Below are 19,446 nucleotides of genomic sequence, written 5' to 3' on the forward strand. Positions count from 1 at the left end.
TGACTTTCTAACTTTAGCAAGGCTGCTGGGGCACTCGCTCCTGTGGCATTACATCCCAGAGAGGCTGAGTGAGGACGTGAATGTGGGGCACAATGAGGAGGTGGAAGACTTGACAGTGGGACTGCCTACCAACCACTTAGTGTCACCCACTCCCAGACCCCTGCCTAACCCAGTTCCTGGGCTGACCCCAATGCCCAATCTAGCTGTTTGGTTCCAAGTCCACATTCTTTCTTTTTCCTTCCCCTCAGTAACTTCCTTACCACTGTCCTGTGCCATGAAAAGCTTGTATGTTAAACAATCAATCTAGTATCAAAGTAAAATTCTCCTGCTGTTCTCTCTGGATACTGGCCATTTACTGAAATCCATCATCAAACACTGAATACAGTCTAATTCTCAGATTTTCAATGAATGAAAAATATAGCCACTTGACATGGGGAAAGGGAGTCTAAATGTATGTACTCTGTGTATAAACCTATTGTCCTAATCAAATATTATATTTTAGATGAAAAAGAAGAGGGAATATTGGGGAGCATACTTCTACCTAGTTTTCAGATATTGATGCTTTCTTCTGAGGATCATATTAATCGCAAATATGCTTTTAAGGTGAGGGCATTCGTTTTCAGTTTAAACAACTATAGAGTGCAGAACACTTTTTTCACTGTGCCTTTATGCAAGATAGGATAAACAGAAACTGCCTCTGAGCTTGATTTTGCATATACTGTATGCAGATGATCCAAACAATGTAGTCTAATATGCGGATGAATTTGTTGTAGATATAGACAGATAATTGCTAAACTTGATGAAGGAGCTAGCCAGGCATCATTTTGCAGCTCCTTTATTTTTAATTCGCATCTCTTCATAAGCACACCTTGGTGTCTTGGAATTGCAGTCTCCATACGGAGCTAGGCTATGTCTACATGGCCCTGCAGTTTCAGCTGCAGGAGTGTGAATCACAGCATGCACTAGCATGCTGCACTGTAATTCCCCTGTATGGACACTGTGGGCATGAACTAAAAGGTACCTTGTTGGTCGTTTACTTAGTCCTGATTAAAGAGGATTAAGTTAATGCCAACTAAGGTTATGTCTACACTAGAGAGCTTACAGCGGCACAGCTATACTGATGCAGCTGCGCTACTGTAAGCTCTCCCATTGACATAATTAAACTATCCCCAACAAGTGACAGCAATTATGTCAGTGGGAGCAGCAAAGAGTTCTGTGGCACCTTATAGACTAACAGACACATAGGAGCATGAGCTTTCGTGGGTGAATACCCACTTCATCGGATGCAACCCACGAAAGCTCATGCTCCTATGTCTGTTAGTCTATAAGGTGCCACAGGACTCTTTGCTGCTTTTACAGATCCAGACTAACACGGCTACCCCTCTGATATATGTCAGTGGGAGAAGCTCTCCCGCGAACACAGCACTGCATATTACCACTTAACGCCGGTGAAACTTATGTTGCTTAAGGGTGTCTTTTTTCCCCACCCCGAGTGACGTAAGTGTTGCCAACATAAGTGGTAGCTTAGACATGGCTTTAAATACCTTTTACTTCACATCCGCAGCATTCACATGGGGGAGCTGCATTTCAGCACGCTAGTGTGTGCTACCGTTTTAACCCCCTTAATCCGAAATGTGGCACTGCATATATAAGCCCTAAAATGTATTTTCCTCTATTATGAAACTGGGATTACTAATAAGTGCACATCATGCTGGCTCTTCTTAATTTTGGGAAAAAACGCTGAAGGCATTTACTATGATGTGAATGGATAAAAGAAAAAAGATTGAGTGTAGTGCTTACATCTCAGTATTGGACAAACTATTTTGTGTTAAATATTTATTTTAGTTGGCATATTCTTTAATCATGAGTAAAGTAATCACTTACATATTCTCTCCTAACATGGAATTTCATTTCTTGGCTTTGAGTTCCTTTTTGGCTGTCCTTAATGACTGTTGAGCTGTACACAACTGAAAGTTACAATGGTGAGTACAAATTAAAACTTACTGAATTGTTCAGGCTGCAGAAAATGTATAACTTAATATTTATATTAAGTTAATGTTTTATGAACATTGTTATAGGATTTTTGATGGCAGAAAAATATAAATAATTTCAGCAGGGTACATTCACAGAGAAGCAACAATTACAACGTTCAAGCTAATTCTTTTATTAATCTAATTGCACTGAAAGAAAAGCATAAGTGAATGATATTGTACAAAATGTTTTCTATAAATTGTAATGTTTTCATAAACCTAACAACAATGGAGTAAGAAAACAACATTATTTGCCTTTTTTTTCTTTTACAGAAATCTTGTCTTTTTATTACAATCACCTTGTCATTTCCAATCAGGCAGCTCATCCAAACATGAGGACCTATTATTTCTGCACAGATACAGGGAAGGAAATGGAGCTATGGATGAAAGCCATGATAGATGCAGCACTTGTACAGACAGAACCTGTGAAAAGGTAATGTAGATTGGCAAACCAGTAGAACAAGGAGTTAATTTTCAATAGTGGGTTTGAGTTTGTTTACTTAAAATGTAAGGTAATTCAGCTGTGCTTCAGCCCCACCAGTGATTGCAATGATGAGAGCACCTGTAGGGTATGTCTTCACTGCTATTAGATACCCATAGCTGGCCCATGCTAGCTGACTCAGGCTAAGGGGCTATTTAGTTGTGTAGACATTTGGACTTGCACTGCAGCCTAAGCTCTGGGACCCTGCCACCTCACAGGATCCTAGATCCCAGGCTTCACCACGAGCTTGAACATCTACATCACAATTAAACAGCCCCTTAGCCTGGTCCCTGCTAGCCTGAGTCAGCTGGCATGCATCAGCCACAGGTTTTTAATTGCCATATAGACATACCCATGCTTGTTGAGAGTTTAAAGTCTCTAACCTTCCTCAGAACTACATGGAAGTTTAAATACTAATGGCAGCTAGCACCTTGTTTACATTTGTGCACCCATTGTTGCTACTACCATTTGAGCTGAACCACTGGCAGTAATGGTGGTACATTTCAAAAGGAAAAAAAAATTCCTATGAACGTGGACACAATGAAGAAAAAAGGGCAAAAAGATGTGAAATCAAGCCCACCTCACTATTTGTAAAGCTCAAGAAAAACATTTGCACTCTACACACTGTATGTGGTAAACTCATTCCTGCTTCATGATTCTAGTGTCCTTGCTTCAGGCAGTATGCTGATAAAAATAAAAAGTCCAAAAGGAATGCTCTGACCAGTGCTGCTTTATGCTCAGTGCTAACAGTGTTTTGTTAATATATACATCTAACCTGTAGTATTTTGAGAGCTGCTCCATTACAAATGTTCTCACTGACCCTTTTACTTCTGCCCAGTGTTCAGAGACTGAGGGATGATAGTCTGACTAACAAAAACTAAGAATATACTCACATTTAATATTAAATGTAAGTTAAACAGAAAAAAATCAGAACTTTTAGCTTCAATACCAGCTAATATCCCCAAAGAGTACATTAGTTAATATTGGCTTGTGGTTTTTTCCATCATCTTGAAGACAAGAGTATTAAAATAGAGTAATTTTTTCATTAATCTATGTGTGCCTACCTCTTTTCGTCTAGGGGTCTAAAAACAAATTACAGATTATTAAGACTCCCAGTGCGCCTCTGTGAGCTAGAGTATGGTAGGATAGCTACCCATTAAAAGCAGCAAAGAATCCTGTGGCACCTTATAGACTAACAGACGTTTTGGAGCATGAGCTTTCATGGGTGAATACCCACTTCGTCAGATGCATCTGACAAAGAAGGACAAGAAGGAGCAGGACATTCGGCTATGAGCCATTTTGATGGAGTTGGCCCTGATCCCGACACCGCTGCTCCGCTCCAAGTCAGCACCAATCACCGTGACATCAGTGCCCTCCACTAGTTGGCACCTCTTCTTGTCCATGGGCTCTAAAAAGGCAAAGAGGAGGTCGTCTTCATCAAGGCACCAGAGCAAGACTGGGAGAGAGACCAGATCCGCATTGGGCAGCTCTCGGTCCCCATCGGCCTTGTGGCCTCCAACTCAAGTTGACAGAGTAGCCCGGCCACTCTGAGCCAACCTTTCCAGACATCAGTGTCCACATTTGGGTGCACTGCCGTTGTTGCCTCCCCGGTCCAGAGGCAAGCCACTGCTTGGACACCCGCAGCTGCTGCCTGGATGGTACCACTTACGGTCAAGGGAAGGTTCCCGACGCAGTTCCCCACTCAGTGACCGCGACTGTCTACGCTGGTCCCAGTCGACCCCCACCAGGTTGTCTGGCTGGGTACAGACCAGCAGGGGTTCTAGGCCTCGAGGGTACATAGACCTCGCAAGAAGAGTGTGCCCCACCAGGACAGATGATACCAGAGGTCGTTGTCTCCGAGAAGGTACTGTAGCTCCTTGCAATACAAACATTATCGCCATTCCCATTCTTGGTCTCGCTCGAGGTCAACACTGCGGCAACACTCCCACAGTCCCAGGCGTCTGACTGGCACCCCGCTGTCGCGCATCTGCCCATCGGAGCTGGTCATGGAGCAGCCACTACCGGCAGTACTCCCACTTCTCCATGTCATGATCATGGTCACACGTTTGACACCGCTCCCAACGCCACCAATTGTCCCAGTCCCAGGATAGCAGTTGATCATATGCCAGCCCAGCCTCCCTTCGGAGTCATCAGTTGATGGGACAGGCTAGTCAGGCTGGACAGCCTGCTCCACTGGGCTCCCTGGCCAGTGCCATGGTACCAATGGGCCCCATGGACCCCGACGCAGCCCCTGGTGGAGGCTTACTCGGTGGCCGGAGGCTCGGAAAGACCGTTGGCCTCCCTTTCTCGGCCTCCCAGAAAGGAGTTGGTGATGCGCTCATCCCCGGACCCGCACTCAGAAGGGGACCAGTTGGTGGGACCTGTAGCACCAGTGGAGACACAGAGTACTGCATTCCTATCCTCATCCTCCCCAGATGAGGTGATCACGGCCCCTCCTCCACCTGTCCTGCAGGAGAACACAAAAGCTCACCAAGAGCTGTTGAAAAGAGTGGCATCAAGCCTCAATCAACAAGCCGAGGAGGTGGAGGAACCCTCGGACTCTTTCTTCAACATCCTCTCGGCTTTGGCACCAGCCAGGGTATCTCTCCAACTCCATGAAGGGGTGTGTGATGAAGTGGGACTGGTTTTAATGTTTCCTCTGAATACTGTGTTGGTGCCTCAGCTCTGGCTGACCCTCTGTCGCCTGGCAACTAATGGCCAGGCTCTTCCCCCTGCAAGGAGATGCTAAAGGAGACAGAGAGATCAGGTGACCTCCTGGCCCAGGAAGGAGACAAATCCCAGAGAGGAGGGGCTGGAGGGGGTAGGGTAGTTTTTCGGAAGCTGGCTGGAAAATGGAGGGGAGCCCTGAGGAGGCTCGGGCCTCCCAGCAGGGCGATGGCCACCCTGGGGCCCCAGATAGACCTAACTAAAGGGAGTCCTGTTGTCTGTACTGGGGGGGGAAGGGATAGCTCAGTGGTTTGAGCACTGGCCTGCTAAACCCAGGGTTGTGAGTTCAATCCTTGAGGGGGCCATTTGGGGAACTGGGGTAAAAATTTGGGGATTGGTCCTGCTTTGAGCAGGGGGTTAGACTAGATGACCTCCTGAGGTCCCTTCTAACCCTAATATTCTATGATTCTAAGACCTGTTTTGGACTGTGTTCCTGTCATCTAAATAAACCTCTGTTTTACTGGCTGGTTAAGAGTCACGTCTGACTGCGAAGTGGGGGTGCAGGACCCCGCTGGGGCAGGCTCCCTGTAGGAAGCGCACAGAGGGGCACAGGCTGAATGCTCCAAGGAGAGACCCAGGAGGTAAAGATGTGTGAGCTTCTTGCCCTAAAGATAGTCAGCTCCAAGGGTGAGAGGGCTCCCCAAAGTCCTGACTGGCTTTGTGGGGAGCAGTTCCAGAGCATTGTCCGGGGACTCTGTGACAGGGTAGAAAAGATCTCGAATGCCTTGTTGCAAACCCCGGCTTCCTTGCCCCCTATATCTAAGAGGGCAGAACGGAAGTATTTTGTGCCCACCAAGAGGCATGAATACCTGTATAGCCATCCTGCCTTCAACTCTCTAGTGGTTGAGTTGGTAAACCATAGGTAGCGGCAAGGTCAGCCCGCTCCTACTCCTAAAAATAAGGACTTGAGGAAACTAGATCTATTCGGTAGAAAGATTTATTAATCCTTGAGCTTCCAACTGAGGGTTGCGAATAATCAAGCCCTGCTGGATCGATACGATTCGAGTTTATGGGGCTTCCTGCCCAGATTTGCAGACTCCCTCCATGAGTGTGTTAAGAAAGAATTCAAGGCTCTGGTTGAGAAGGGCATGGCTACTGCCAGGGCAGTCCTTCAGGCAGCCTCGAATTACACGGATACAGCTGCAAGGTTATGGCCTCCGCGGTGTCCGTGAGGAGAGCATTGTGGCTCCTTCTGTGCCTCATTGGACAACCCAGACAGAACTCCTTACAGGACCATCTGTTCAGTGGCAAGGCCCTGTTTGTGGAACAAACAGTCATGAAGTTACACAGTCTGAAGGACTCCCACATGACATTAAAGACCCTTGGCCTCTGTGTCCCAGCCCTGGCCAGGACCAAGTTCAAACCGCAGCAGGCTCCCATTTAGGCCACCCACTCCAGATATGAGTTCCCTTATAAAAAAGTCAAGGGATTATAAAAAGCACCCACAAAGGCAATCCCAGCCTGAGCCCTCTAAGGGTAAACAGGCAGGAAAGCTCCCGGTTTTGACGGTATGCCCAGAGGCAATTTACCAGTTCATACCAGGGATCCACCCACAATAAAACTTCCCTTCTACAACTGGTTGTGCGCTTTTCTCCCGGAGTGGTCGCGGCTGACCTCAGACGGATGGGTCCTCAACACTGTCTCCTGGGGCTATACCCTCCAGTTTGTTTCTACCCCACTCACCCACCCTCCATCCCTGTCCTCCTTCAGGGACTCCTCTCATGACAGCCTACTCAAGCAGGAGGTGAGGTGGCTTCTTGGCTTAGTAGCAGTAGATGTGGTGCCAGCGGAGTTCAGATGCAAGGGGTTCTACTCCCGCTATTTCCTTATCCCAAAGACCAAAGGGGAGCTCAGGCCCATCCTGGACCTGAGAGGCCTGAACTAGTACGTAATAAAGCTCAAGTTTTGCATGGTCTCTCTGGCCTCCATCATCCCCTCTCTGGATCCCAGGCACTGCTACGCCACCCTAGATCTACAGGGCGCATAATTCCACATTCATATATTCGAGGGACACAGGCATTTCCTCCACTTCACAGTTGGGCAGGAGCGCTGCCAGTTCACTATCCTCCCATTTGGCCTATCCACAGCTCCCAGGTTCTTCACAACGTGTATGTCTGTGGTATTAGATTACCTCAGACATTGGGGTGTCCAGATCTTTCCCTGCCTCGATGACTGACTGGTCAAAGGCAGTTCAAGGTCGCAGGTACAGGATCAAGTAACACTCCTCCTGTCCACATGCACCACACTGGGCCTGCTGGTAAATGACACCAAGTCCACATTGGTTCCAGTGCAGCACCTAGAGTTCATTGAGGCAATTCTGGACACAACGTCAGCCAGAGTGTCCCTCCCGCTGGACAGATTGGAAACCCTAAAGGAGCTGCTCAGCACAGTCACAAGGTTCCCCATGATGACAGCCAGAGCGTGCCTCCAACTCCTGGGTCATATGTCAGCATGCACGTACATGGTTCACAATGCTAGACTCAGGATGCGGCCCTTCCAACTCTGATTGGCCTCAGTATTCTCCCAGTCCAGAGACAGGATGGACGAAGTCCTCACTGTGCCCAAACCAGTGATAGCCTCCCTGCACTGGTGGACCTTCCCAGGGAACATGCTCCAAGGGGTCCCGTTCAGGGGCCTACCTCTATCTGTGGAATTGGTGTCCGATGCGTCGGACCTGGGGTGTGGAACCCATGCAGGGGACATTCAGACCCAGGGTCTATGGTCTGTGCAGGATCTTGCCCTGCACATAAATATCAAGGAGCTCAGGGTGGTCTGTCTGGCATGTGTGGCCTTCCACTCACACCTGGCGGGCAGAGTGGTCAGGGTTCTCACGAACAACATGGCCTCGATGTTCTACATCAAGAGGCAAGGTGGGACCCATTCCTCAGCCCTCTGCCAGGAAGCCCTCAGACCGTGGGACTTCTGCATAGCCCACGATATTTACCTGGAAGCCCACCACTTACCGGGCATCCAGAACTCTCGGGCAGATCACTGAGCCAGGACTTCTGCTCAGCACGAATGGTCTCTGCACCCAGAAGTAGTGCACAGGATTTTCCAAACATGAGACACTCTCCAAGTGGACTTGTTTGTGACCCGGCAGAACCCGCAGTGTCCCTGCTTCTGCTCCAGGGGAGTGTTGGGTGTGGGTATGATCTCTGACACCTTCCTTCTGTCCTTGTCCAGCAAACTTTTCTATGCCTTTCCCTTGATTCCACTGATCAGCAAGGTCTTAGAAAAGATGAAAAATGGACAGGGCTCAGGTCCTCCTGATTGCCCAGGCAACATTGGTATGGGACTCTCACGAGCCTGGCAATCGCCTTGCCATGGCCGTTGCCGTCCCACTCAGACCTGCTCTCCTAGGTCCATGGTTGCCTCTTCCGCCCCAACCTAGCAGCACTCCATCTCATGGCGTGGCTGCTCAATGGTTAGGCTGGGGGGAGAGGACTTGCTCAGAAGGGGTTCAGCGCATCCTCCTGGAGAGCAGGCTGTCCTCCATGCACCTGGCAAAATGGTCTTGGTTTTCCCTGTGGACTGCTGGTCGGGGTGTCTCGCCCATGGCTGCTCCGATCCAGCTTGTACTAGACTACCTCCTTCATCTTAGCGCCCTCATCCGTCAAGGTGCACTTGGCAGCCATATCAGCCTTCCATCCACCAGTGCAGGGTCACATGATATTCTCTCATGCCATGACTAGCCGATTCCTTAGGAGTTTGGATCGCCTCTTTTCATATGTTAGGCTCCCTGTCCCACAGTGGGACCTGAACTTGGTGCTGGCCAGGTTAACTGGACCTCCATTTGAACTGCTACCTACATGCTTCTGCTCACACCTCTTGTGGAAGGTAGCCTTCCTGGTGGCGATCACGTCTGCTAGACAGGTCTCTGAGCTCTGGGCCCTGACCTCCGAACCCCCATACATGGTGTTCCATAAGGATACGGTCCAGCTCCAACCACATTCTTAGTCCCTCCCTCAGGTGGTCTCTGCCTGCCATATGCACCACGACATTTTCCTGCCGGTGCTGTCTCCCAAACCCCACGCATCCAGTGAGGAGTGCCACCTCCAGATGCTGGATGTGAGACAGGCTCTGGTTTTCTACCTGGAACGTACAAAACCATTCCGGAAGTCTTCAAAACTGGTCATCGCCTCAGCCAAATGCATGAGAGGCTGGCCAGTCTCTGCTCAGCGGCTTTCCAACCTGGTCACTTTGTGTATCCGTACTTGTTATGACCTGGCGGGAGTCCCTGTGTCGCTGATTCTGAGGGCACACTCGACTAGGATACAAGCCTTGTCGGCTGCCTTTCTGGCCCATGTCCCTATTCAGGGCATCTGAAGGGCTGCCACATGGTCATCAGTTCACGCGTTCACCTCGCATTATGCGATCATCTCCCAAACCAGGGAGAATGCTGGGTTCAGCAGGGCTGTGCTCTGTCCCGAGTGTCTGTGAACTCCTACTCACCTCCAACAGATATAGCTTGGAATCACCTATTGTGGAATGCACATCAGCAATCACTCAAAGAAGAAAAGACAGTTACCTTTTCTGTAACTGGTGTTCTTTAAGATGTGTTTCTCACATCTATTCCACATCCCGCCCTCCTTCCCTATTGTTGGAGTTGTCTGGCAGAAAAGGAACTGAGGGTGGTAGGAGCACACAGTGCCCCTTATACCGTGCCATGGCAGCTCCACTCCAGGGGTTGCTTGGGGAAAAACTTCTGGCACCAGTGCACGTGGCAAGCACGCACACCTACTGCGGATTGGACCTGAGCAACACATCTTGAAGAATACCAGTTATGGAAAAAGTAACTGCCTTTTTTTACACTACTTGTGTTAATGAAATTTAATATGTGCAGTATTTTAAATGTTAAACCTTTTGAAGATCCAGTGAAAATGTATTCTGTGTGTACTGAAGAATATCAGTGTGAACTGCTCCTATACAACTAATTGGGGTGTCCGTTCTTAAGATTTAAATTGTTATAATTTGACTTAATGATTTCACTGATCACTTCATCAAAATCATGTAAGCTAATATTCTCTGAATGTAGTGTGGTAATCTTTGGGATGTGGGGCAGCTTTTTTCTGTCAAGGGTGGCTGGAGTACAGAACAAGGAATTCAAGTCTCCTCGCTCCATATTTTAAGTGCACCATCCCCTCCGCAAAAGGGGTGGGAAGAAGTGCGCATTCTCTTACCAGTACTAAAGGCCTCATCTAACTCCCTGCTATCCAGTTTTCCTGTGACGGCTTCTGCAGTCTAATTATATTTTAATATCAATATCTGGAGCACACAGACATTTTCATGTTCAAGGAACAGTGTAAAATAAATTTTAATTTAATATCCAATAAATAACACCAGGAATACTGCAGGGATTATAGCATTCCATTTTCATGTTTAATTCAGTGGAAATCTTCATTTTCAAACTTGCATAACTTTTACAGACTTTTCACTTTGTTGCATCAGAGCACCCCAGAAACTACCTAGAAGGGTCTTGTCACAAGTTTTAGGTGCAGCTTACCTAAACCTGGACCTTATTCTGAAAATACTTAGAGTGGGGCCGCCTTTCTGTGGATCCTGTGCTTGGGAGAGGCAGCAAATCATGAACAAACCTACGAGGCCAATTCTGTCTACTTTAGCAGCTGAATATTGGAAAACAATGTCTTTAAAATGTTAGTGGTTGAAGGGATTAGTGGTAATGAACAGAGAATGTAGGACTTCTAACTAGCCAGATTTCCCTCTTTTGCGTGCTCTTTAGTTTCTCCATGCAATCGTCTTTATGTTATAGTAGCAGTGGATTGAGGGATGAGGTGAAGACTGAGGAAGGGAGGAATGTGTGAGTACTGCAGAAATCTATGATCTGTCTCAATGGGTTTATGTATTTTATATGGGGTCTTGATTGTCTTAAGCTATGTCTGTGCTGCACTGCAAGGCAGACTATGGAGGTGTAAACTGAAAGAGAACTAATGTTAATGTGAACTAGGTATCTTTTTTATAGTTCATGACAGCAGCTTCCATGCAGAGCAGTTAGGTCACAACAATTCACACCCCATGTAGTCTGCTGCAACATGTAGATATGCTGTTAGTTGTGTCAGGTTTATAGGATTTGGCCTTAGGGTTGTGAATATATTTTAAGGGATTGATACTGCACTCCATGTTGAAAGGCACTATAATAGTCTTGAAAGAATTAATCGAACAGATACTTTTCAAGACTAGCATAGTCTCTTAGGCTTTTGTATCTGTTAGCTATAACTGGGGATGGGGGAGCAGACATCTGTTTCTGGTGAATCAATCTTTCGGCTATAAAATCAATCTTTAAAAATAAACTTTTTTAGCAGGATATGATCTTATACACATACTGTAAAATAAGTATTCTTGGATCCCCAGGCAAATCTGTTAAGTATTACACCTATTACCTCATCCTTAAGTAACCTGATGTTTTGGCATTCCTGTAACACATGGGATAAAGTGCTCTTGGTTGACTATATAATCAGCAAGTGCTTTTGTCTCTTTACTTTAATTTTTTTCTTCTTGCTAGGAGTTGTGTATCCTAAATATAATTTTCCTATTGAGTTTTACTTCAGATACAATAGGTAGGATGCTCAACACGTTAGTTCCATACCCTTTGTTTTCTGAAGTTAAATTACCTATCAGTAAAATGATAGATTTATTTAAATATAGAAGTTCTGCTATTTCACTAACGATGGCATTCCTGGAACTCCCTTGTACCTAAGCCTAACAGTCTGTTAAATTTGCATTTCAGCTTTAAAAAATTCCAGCCTGCAATTTTTCTGTCTTTTGTGCGTATGAGAATACTTATTCTTTTTTCTGATGAAAACAGACCTTTTTATCCAGTTTTGCTGTAAAGTGATTTTTATCTCCCCTATTTAAAGCCTGCTTAAAATAAAACAAAGTTTGAGGTGAGGAAACAGTTACTTTATTTCCTTGTTGGATAATTGCTCTTGAATGATTAATAGCGTCAGTCGAGGGTGTGAACTCTGGTGAAAAATCCTATTGAGAGCTAATATCAGAGGAGAATCTTCAATAAATTCCTCTTGAAAGCCAAAACTGGTCCTTATTGCCATTCTTATTTGTTGTCCAATGAATAATTTGGTGAGTTTTCCAGATAATTCTAATATATTCAATGGAAAAAAACTTGACTGGCATATTTTGAGTTAAATGACAAATATGGCTTCTTTCCCTCTATCCCAGATATCTTAAAAATTGAAATAAAGTAAACATTTTTGTTACTTCCATAGGTAGAAAACTGAGTGTACATAATATTGTAAGGTGCATATTATGATTGAATTTATTTTGCCACATAGGCTTAATTGTAATTGCTTTTACCTGAGTAGGTCTGGCTTTATTTTCTTAAATGGTAGATCCAGGTCCTCAAGGTCCTGTTGTAAGTAACTTAATCTCAAATACTTTAATCTATCAAGAGTCCATTTAAACCTTTCATTCATAAAATATGACCTGAAACAACCTCTTCAAATTGGCAAAACATCAGATTATTTTCAAATTAGACCGCCACCAGTTTAGTGATAAACCATAGGAATGTAGGGTTTTTTTGGTCTGCTCTAGTGATACATTATTGGTGTACAACTATGTCATTTTCTTTTGCTGATCACCTATTACAGTACACTATTTACCTGTGATTGCTGCGGCTTGTTCCACAGCCAGGTCAGAAAGTAAGAAGTGACAAATCTAACAGGTGTCTTCACTTTTCTATATTAAGTGCTAGAGTCTGCCATATTAATGTACACTGAGTAGTCACTTATTTCTTGAATATCAAGCACTAAGTAGGGTTACCATCCGTCCGTATTTACCCGGACATGTCCGGCTTTTTTGTCTTTAAATAGCTGTTCACGAGGAATTGGTAATAAGGTAGAAAGGTCCGGGATTCCCCCCGCTCCCTTCTCCCCCATGCAGAGTGCAGTGCAGCTGATAGGGCGGCTGGCCCTGATTGAGCCACTCCCATTGGCCTCCAGGAGCCAGAGCCCCTCCCTCTGCCTCAAGTCTCTGCGGGGGAGGGGCTGTGCGCTCGGCAGCCTGTTCAGTTTGGCTCCATGTGGAGCCAGTGGCTTGAGCGGCATGATGGTAAGGGGAGTCCTGGGGGGCAGTCAGGGAGCAGTTGGGGGGGGTTGGATGAGTTGGGAGTTCTAGGGGGGCTGTTGGGGCCGGGGTGTGGAGAGGGATCAGAGCAGTCGGGACAGAGCATGGGCAGTTGGATGGGTTGGGGGGGCTGTCAGAGGGTGGGGATGTGGAGAGGGATCATAGCAGTCGGGACAGTGAATAGAGGGGGTTGGATGAGTCGGGCGCTTTGTGAGAGGCTGTCGGGGTGGGAGTATAGAGAGGGATCGGAGCAATCGGGACAGGGAGCGGGGGGTTGGATGGGTTGGGAGTTCTGGGGATCCTGTCAGGGAACAGGGAGTGGTTGGATGGGGCCTGGGAGTCCCCGGGGGTCGGTCTGGGGGTGGGGGTGTGGATAAGGGTTGGGGCAACCAGGGGACAGGTGGGGCAACCAGGGGGCAGTTAGGGTGGGAGGCCCTAAGGAGGGGGCAGTCGGGGGACAAGGAGCAAGGAGGCTTAGGTAGGGGGTGGGGTTTTGAGAGACAGTTAGAGGCAGAGATCCCAGGAGTGGGCAGTCAGGAGAAGGAGTCAGGGTGGGGGTTGGAGGTTCTGAGGAGGGCAGTCAGGGGGCAGGTAGTGGGAGGGAGTCCTCTTTTTTGATTGAAATATGGTAACCTTAGGACTAAAGTACTACTCAGTGTTTGTATAGGTCGCAAAATCAACCCCTAGATGACTTGGACACAAGCATTTATAGCAATGTAAGTGTTACGCAGTTGTGAAATTTGTTTCTGAATTTTAGTGTCTAACCTAAAGGAAACAAGTAATCCCAGTCTACTCCATCAAAAGCCACCTTGTCATCAAGCAGAATGGCAGAAACGGAATCTTTTTACAAGGTTTGGTTTATTCTAGGTTCCCAACATTTTCCAATGTTAACATTATTCCTTTTTTTTTAAAAGCTCTGCTGTCTCTTTGTTTGCAGCAGGAACTTGAAATTTGTGTGGGGGATAGTTCTGGTGTGAGGGAAGTACCTGTCTACATAAAAATCTATTCAGACTTTATCATGTTCTAAGCAGTTGAAAGTTGCCATTTTCTTCTATTCTGCTCAATACATCTTATTCCTGGCTTACTGTCAAAAACCCTGAATATTCTGTTAGCCCTGTGCATGCATCATCTTCTGGATTTGATGTAGACCTAAAAGGAGAATCTGCAGTGGCAACAGCACACGCACACGCACACACCCCAAAATACCCTTCAGCCTAGGGGAAGATGCACTGATTTGGGGCCGGGAGACCATGAGTTAGTCTCTGCTTCTACCCACTAGGATTAATAATTTTGGGTCCATCACAACTCTTACTATTGAGCAAGGCCGCCTACCCACCTCATTGAGGAATTATATGAGCTGAGTGTAGAACCCAGATAGCTAATTTGGCAGGTCCACGTTACTCACTCAGACACCTTACACCTCAGCAAGACTCTGCCAAATCTAAGTACTTTGCTCTTCTGTCAGTAAAATGGGGTTCCTCTTAGCCTGTGCACTTCATGAGGTTCTGTGTGATGGTGTAATTAAAGACTCAGTGCGTAAGTGGAAAGGGGATGAATTAAAGTTGCGAAGACCTTAATTTTGGCATTTTCAAATTTTTGAGTGCTGATTTTTGAAACTTTTAACATTCAATTTTTCCTCTCTGTAATTGTCAGTGCTCTACTTATTATTATTTGTGAGAGGTCTTTGGTAGAACCTGTCATCCATTTTCTCTTTTGGGTAAGTCCTTTAGTTTGGGTTGAATTGTGTTAGAGAGCACATTTTTTAGAAAAATAATTTCACCAAATACTTGTTTAGGCAAAAATACTGGTATGTTAATATACCAAGAAAGATAAGTGTCAGCTCCATGGGCATGTGCTCTATTCTGTTACCAAAAAACCCTTCGAAATTTCAATGAAAAAATGTTGAGAAGACTTAATGTAACCAGATGTCATGTTGACCTGCTAGCAGAAAACATCAGATGGCTCAAACTTGAGAATCCACCAACACCGTACAAGAAACAGTACATTGTCCTGATGGGTAACATGTCAATGCGAGCAGCCACAGAGATGCGCATTTGAGTATTGTTTTGCATGTTTCTCAAGTACCTTTCAGCCTGTACGTTTTCTATCTCTAACAGCTGGCCTCCTGCACATGATGAACATTTCTATTTCTGACTGAGAGACATTAAATAACGCACAAGTCAGAGTTTATTTCATACTTCACGAAGGGGTGAACGTAGGGCTATGTGTGTGAAGTCAGCGAGGTGTTGTTGTATCCGTTCACTTCTCACAGATTTCATCAGAGAATTCACAGCAAAGTAGGACTAGGTGTCTTGCATAGCTTTAACCAGTGGCTTGTCCACATGAACACTGAGGGTATTCATGTTTACACTGCAAAAAAGACTCTCAGTATCAACTCTGAGTCCAGATTAACTGACTCAGGATCACATGTTAATGTATGTCAGCAGGGTCCTCATAGACCCTTAGAGAGCTGTAGGCTAGTGCAGGGTAGATTCACACCCCAGCTTGCTGCAAACTAAATGTTTGTATAGACAAGCCCTTATAACTGTGCTGTGAGTTTGAGTATTTTAACTTGTTTTTGGGAAGGAGATACAGTGGAGGAAAAGTTAAAATATATCCTACCGATTTGGTATATCTAGTTGATCTAGAAGATGCATACTTATACAGAATTGCCTTAATCTTAATCTAGTTCTCATAACTGCCTGTGTAGTTTGAGTGGTAGTTGCATTAGTCTGTATCAGCAAAAACAAGGAGTCGTCCTTGTGGCACCTTAGAGACTAACAAATGTATTTGGGAATAAGCGTTTGTGGGCTAGAACCCATGCATCTGATGAATTGGGTTCTAGCCCACGAAAGCTTATGCCCAAATACATTTGTTAGTCTCTAAGGTGCCACAAGGACTCCTCACTGTTTTTGTGTAGTTTTAATAAGTTTTGCTATGTTAACAATCTTGAACCAGGAGAAATGTACGTACAAAAAAGGCTCAGCTCCACTCTAAAACTACCCTGCATAAATGCTTTATTTTCTTCATTTGTAACTAGTTAGTCTAGTTGAGCTAGCACTTGTGGGTGGGATAGGAGTTTTGTGTCCATCTAAGAAATCCCTTGTAAAAACATTTAAACTAGTTCATATATCTGCAATCCATCTGTGTAGGAGTTGGTAAAGAGTTCTATTAATAATATTATTTGTAACAACTGCTTGGTATTAAAAGGCATGCTTCTACTTAATGTATAAGCATTTCACCAGCGGAGCATTTGAAAATAAATGTCCAGAACTCTTGAAGAAGCTATAGGAATAATGGGTAAAACTTTCAAAGGGAATTAGGTTTCTCAGTCCTTTAGGTGCTTATGAAAATTATACCCAACATGATTCGCTTGTGAAAATGGTTTAAATAAACTTATGGAATGATGCTTAATATTTGTCAGACATTTAGGCCTAATACTTAAAATTCAAGTGGACATAAATCAGTGTGTATTTTCGTATGCAGTTGCTTAGATTGCATGGAAATAGACAGAATGGGCTGCTTCCACTGGTAAAATACTATAATTGGTCATATGCATCTCAAAGTACTATTTGCACATGCAGTTGTCAGTTGTGATACAGATTAGGCACACAGTTGGAAACTTAGGGCTCAAATGTCCCAGTGACTCCTTGAAAGCACCCTTGACTCCTTGAAACACTAGACTTTAAAAAGAAAATCATTACGCTCTCAAGGTATACATTTCTATAACTTGTGTAATGTAAGTACTGTATAGCAGTTACTGTTTGGTTCTAAAAATATATATAATTATTTTGTGCCACAGTTCCATAGTCAGCAGATATTTTCCTCCTAAAATTAAGGAAGCCACAAGCATTTCCCATAAAATATACAATAGCTGAAATGACAACATACCAGAGAAAGCTAATTGATGTCAGTCACCATATAAAGTTTAAAATATAGAATAATGTGCCCATTATATGTTGAAATGACTAGCATAGTGAAATATGAGCTAGACAGGAACATAATGTGCTGCCATCTGAAACACTTTGGTTTGAAGTCGGTTGAGATTTTAAGCTGTTTGCATTCCAGAGGCTTTGATTCCTGAGAAGAGCCACAGAGTACGTGCTGTTCCAGCATCCTGACCTTTGGGAAATTAATATCTGCTCTTCCAGTTTCTCTAGCTTGATGTCAACCTGTTTAGTGGCCACTTACCATGATGGTATAACTTGGAGTTTGGCTTGGTATGGATGTTCCTAAAATAGAAAGAAGTGGAAGGGAATTCTTAAACAAACAAACCTACTACTGGCCATTTAAAACTGGCCTGGATTATTCTCCCAAAGACAAGCTGTTATAGCGTATTGGTTAGGCAATGGTTTCAGAACAATCTGGAACCCATAATAATCAAGGGGTGTTTTTCCAAAAGCAAATACTTCAGCTATTATAGTTTCTGTAGTTATGTTATGCCATTCTCTTCTCTTTTTTCAGAGTAGAGAAGATAACTGAAAACACACCACCTCGAGAAGTGAATAACATTTCGAATCACAGGGTGTTAATTAAACCAGAGGCACAGAATAATCAAAAAAACAAAGAAGTAAGCAAAAATGAAGAGAAGGCGGCTTTGGAAGCTGAAAAATATGGATTTCAGAAAGTTGGACAAGATAAACCCTTAACTAAAATTAATAGTGTAAAGCTAAATTCAGAATACAGAACCTTACCGGTGAGCGCACTTCAGGCTGGACTCTACAGGCCAGTTCATTTAAATGACTCTGAGAATAAAGCTGTCAATATTGTGGCGGACACTGGAGATGGAGGACAGCACAATGCAGTTCACTCACATATGGAGTCTGAACGAGTCATACAGAGAACTAATTCAATGCTTCAGTTGGAGCAGTGGATTAGAATTCAGAGAGGAAAGGGGCAAGATGAGGAAACAAGAGGGTAAGCAATTTGATTATTTTTTTTTATTTAGATTTTCTGTCAAAATATCTCGTCGGATTCTTTTTCAGGTGTGTAATTAACTTAATATTACATTCCTGTAAAGTCCAGTTTTTGACTTAAAGAGGTTGTCTTGCATTATTGTGCACACTGGTTATCTAGATACACAATCTAAGTAGATAGTAAGAGACACTCTCAAACGGTCACTTAGCCTCGGTAAAAGTTGTTTTATTTAAATGGGCACTGCCAGCTAGTTTTTAGGCACAAAATTTAGGTTGGGGAAGAATACCTGAAACCAGGTAAGATATATGTGGGGAGGTTGTTTGGGTTTTTGTTTTTGATTTTTAAATTTGGTGTTGCTGTTGACTTTAACATGCCTTTGTGTGCTTAAATATTTATTAATGCATGAAAACAAATTGAAAGCATTTGGGGACAATTACATAGATCAATTTGTTTTTGTTCAAATTGAATGAAATCCAAAGAGTAAACGGCCCCCATAAATGATGAAGAGTAAATTCATTATTAAAACAAAATGTTTGCTAAATTCAATCTTTGACTTCAAGGAAATAAGACAGATGTAAACTCAAAAACATATGCGTATTAAACACAAACATATTGCATATTCCTGTTAAAATATTGGCATGAGGTTTGTGTGCTTTTTCAAGAAGGAAATTTGCAGATAAGTAGATGCTTGTATTGTATTAGGTGATAACCGTGAAATGCACAGGTTGTTAGAAATGTGATTTACCTTCTCCTCCACCCCTTCCTTTCCTACTCCGTTGTCCACTCCCCTCTCCGATTGGTGGGGGTTCTGACATCAGAAGGAAATCATCCTTCTTTCTCCACTGTCTTGTCTCTGTGTTCTTCCCTCAGTTGCCATCATGCTAGGATCAGTTAATTGGTGAGTAGTGGATTTGAACAAAGGTGGTAGGTAATGTATGTGGTTAAATGAGAGGGGAAGCACTGACAAAGATGCATACACCATATGAGGAATATTGAAAGTAGTGTTAAATATCTGAGTTGTATATGAAAGCTGGTCAAAAACCCCTCTGAGTAAACTTAGCCTCTATTACAGTGCAAACTTCAGATGTAATACACCTGGGGGAATTCTGTTCCAAAAAATGAAAAATTCTGCACGTTATTTTAAAATTCTGCATATTTTGTCAAAATAACACTCTGTAATCACGCCCGTTTCAG

General features: G+C 44.3%; 1 protein-coding gene across 17 annotated transcripts in view; it reads left to right on the forward strand.

Annotated features, from left to right (window-relative positions):
- Nucleotides 1–19,446, forward strand: part of PLEKHA5 (pleckstrin homology domain containing A5) — a 294,700-nt gene that overhangs the window by 187,525 nt on the left and 87,729 nt on the right. For 15 of the 17 annotated variants that reach the window (XM_050967965.1, XM_050968002.1, XM_050967954.1 and 12 more), the window contains 3 exons: nt 503–603; nt 2,348–2,463; nt 17,800–18,252. In XM_050967965.1, the coding sequence (XP_050823922.1) occupies nt 503–603; nt 2,348–2,463; nt 17,800–18,252 (670 nt within the window). Of the gene's footprint in view, nt 1–502; nt 604–2,347; nt 2,464–17,799; nt 18,253–19,446 lie in introns of those variants that run through there. The other 2 variants (XM_050968085.1, XM_050968097.1) reach the window with 2 other exon arrangements.

Source organism: Gopherus flavomarginatus, chromosome 1 (assembly GCF_025201925.1).
Source record: "Gopherus flavomarginatus isolate rGopFla2 chromosome 1, rGopFla2.mat.asm, whole genome shotgun sequence".
In the NCBI taxonomy this organism is placed as follows: domain Eukaryota; kingdom Metazoa; phylum Chordata; order Testudines; family Testudinidae; genus Gopherus; species Gopherus flavomarginatus.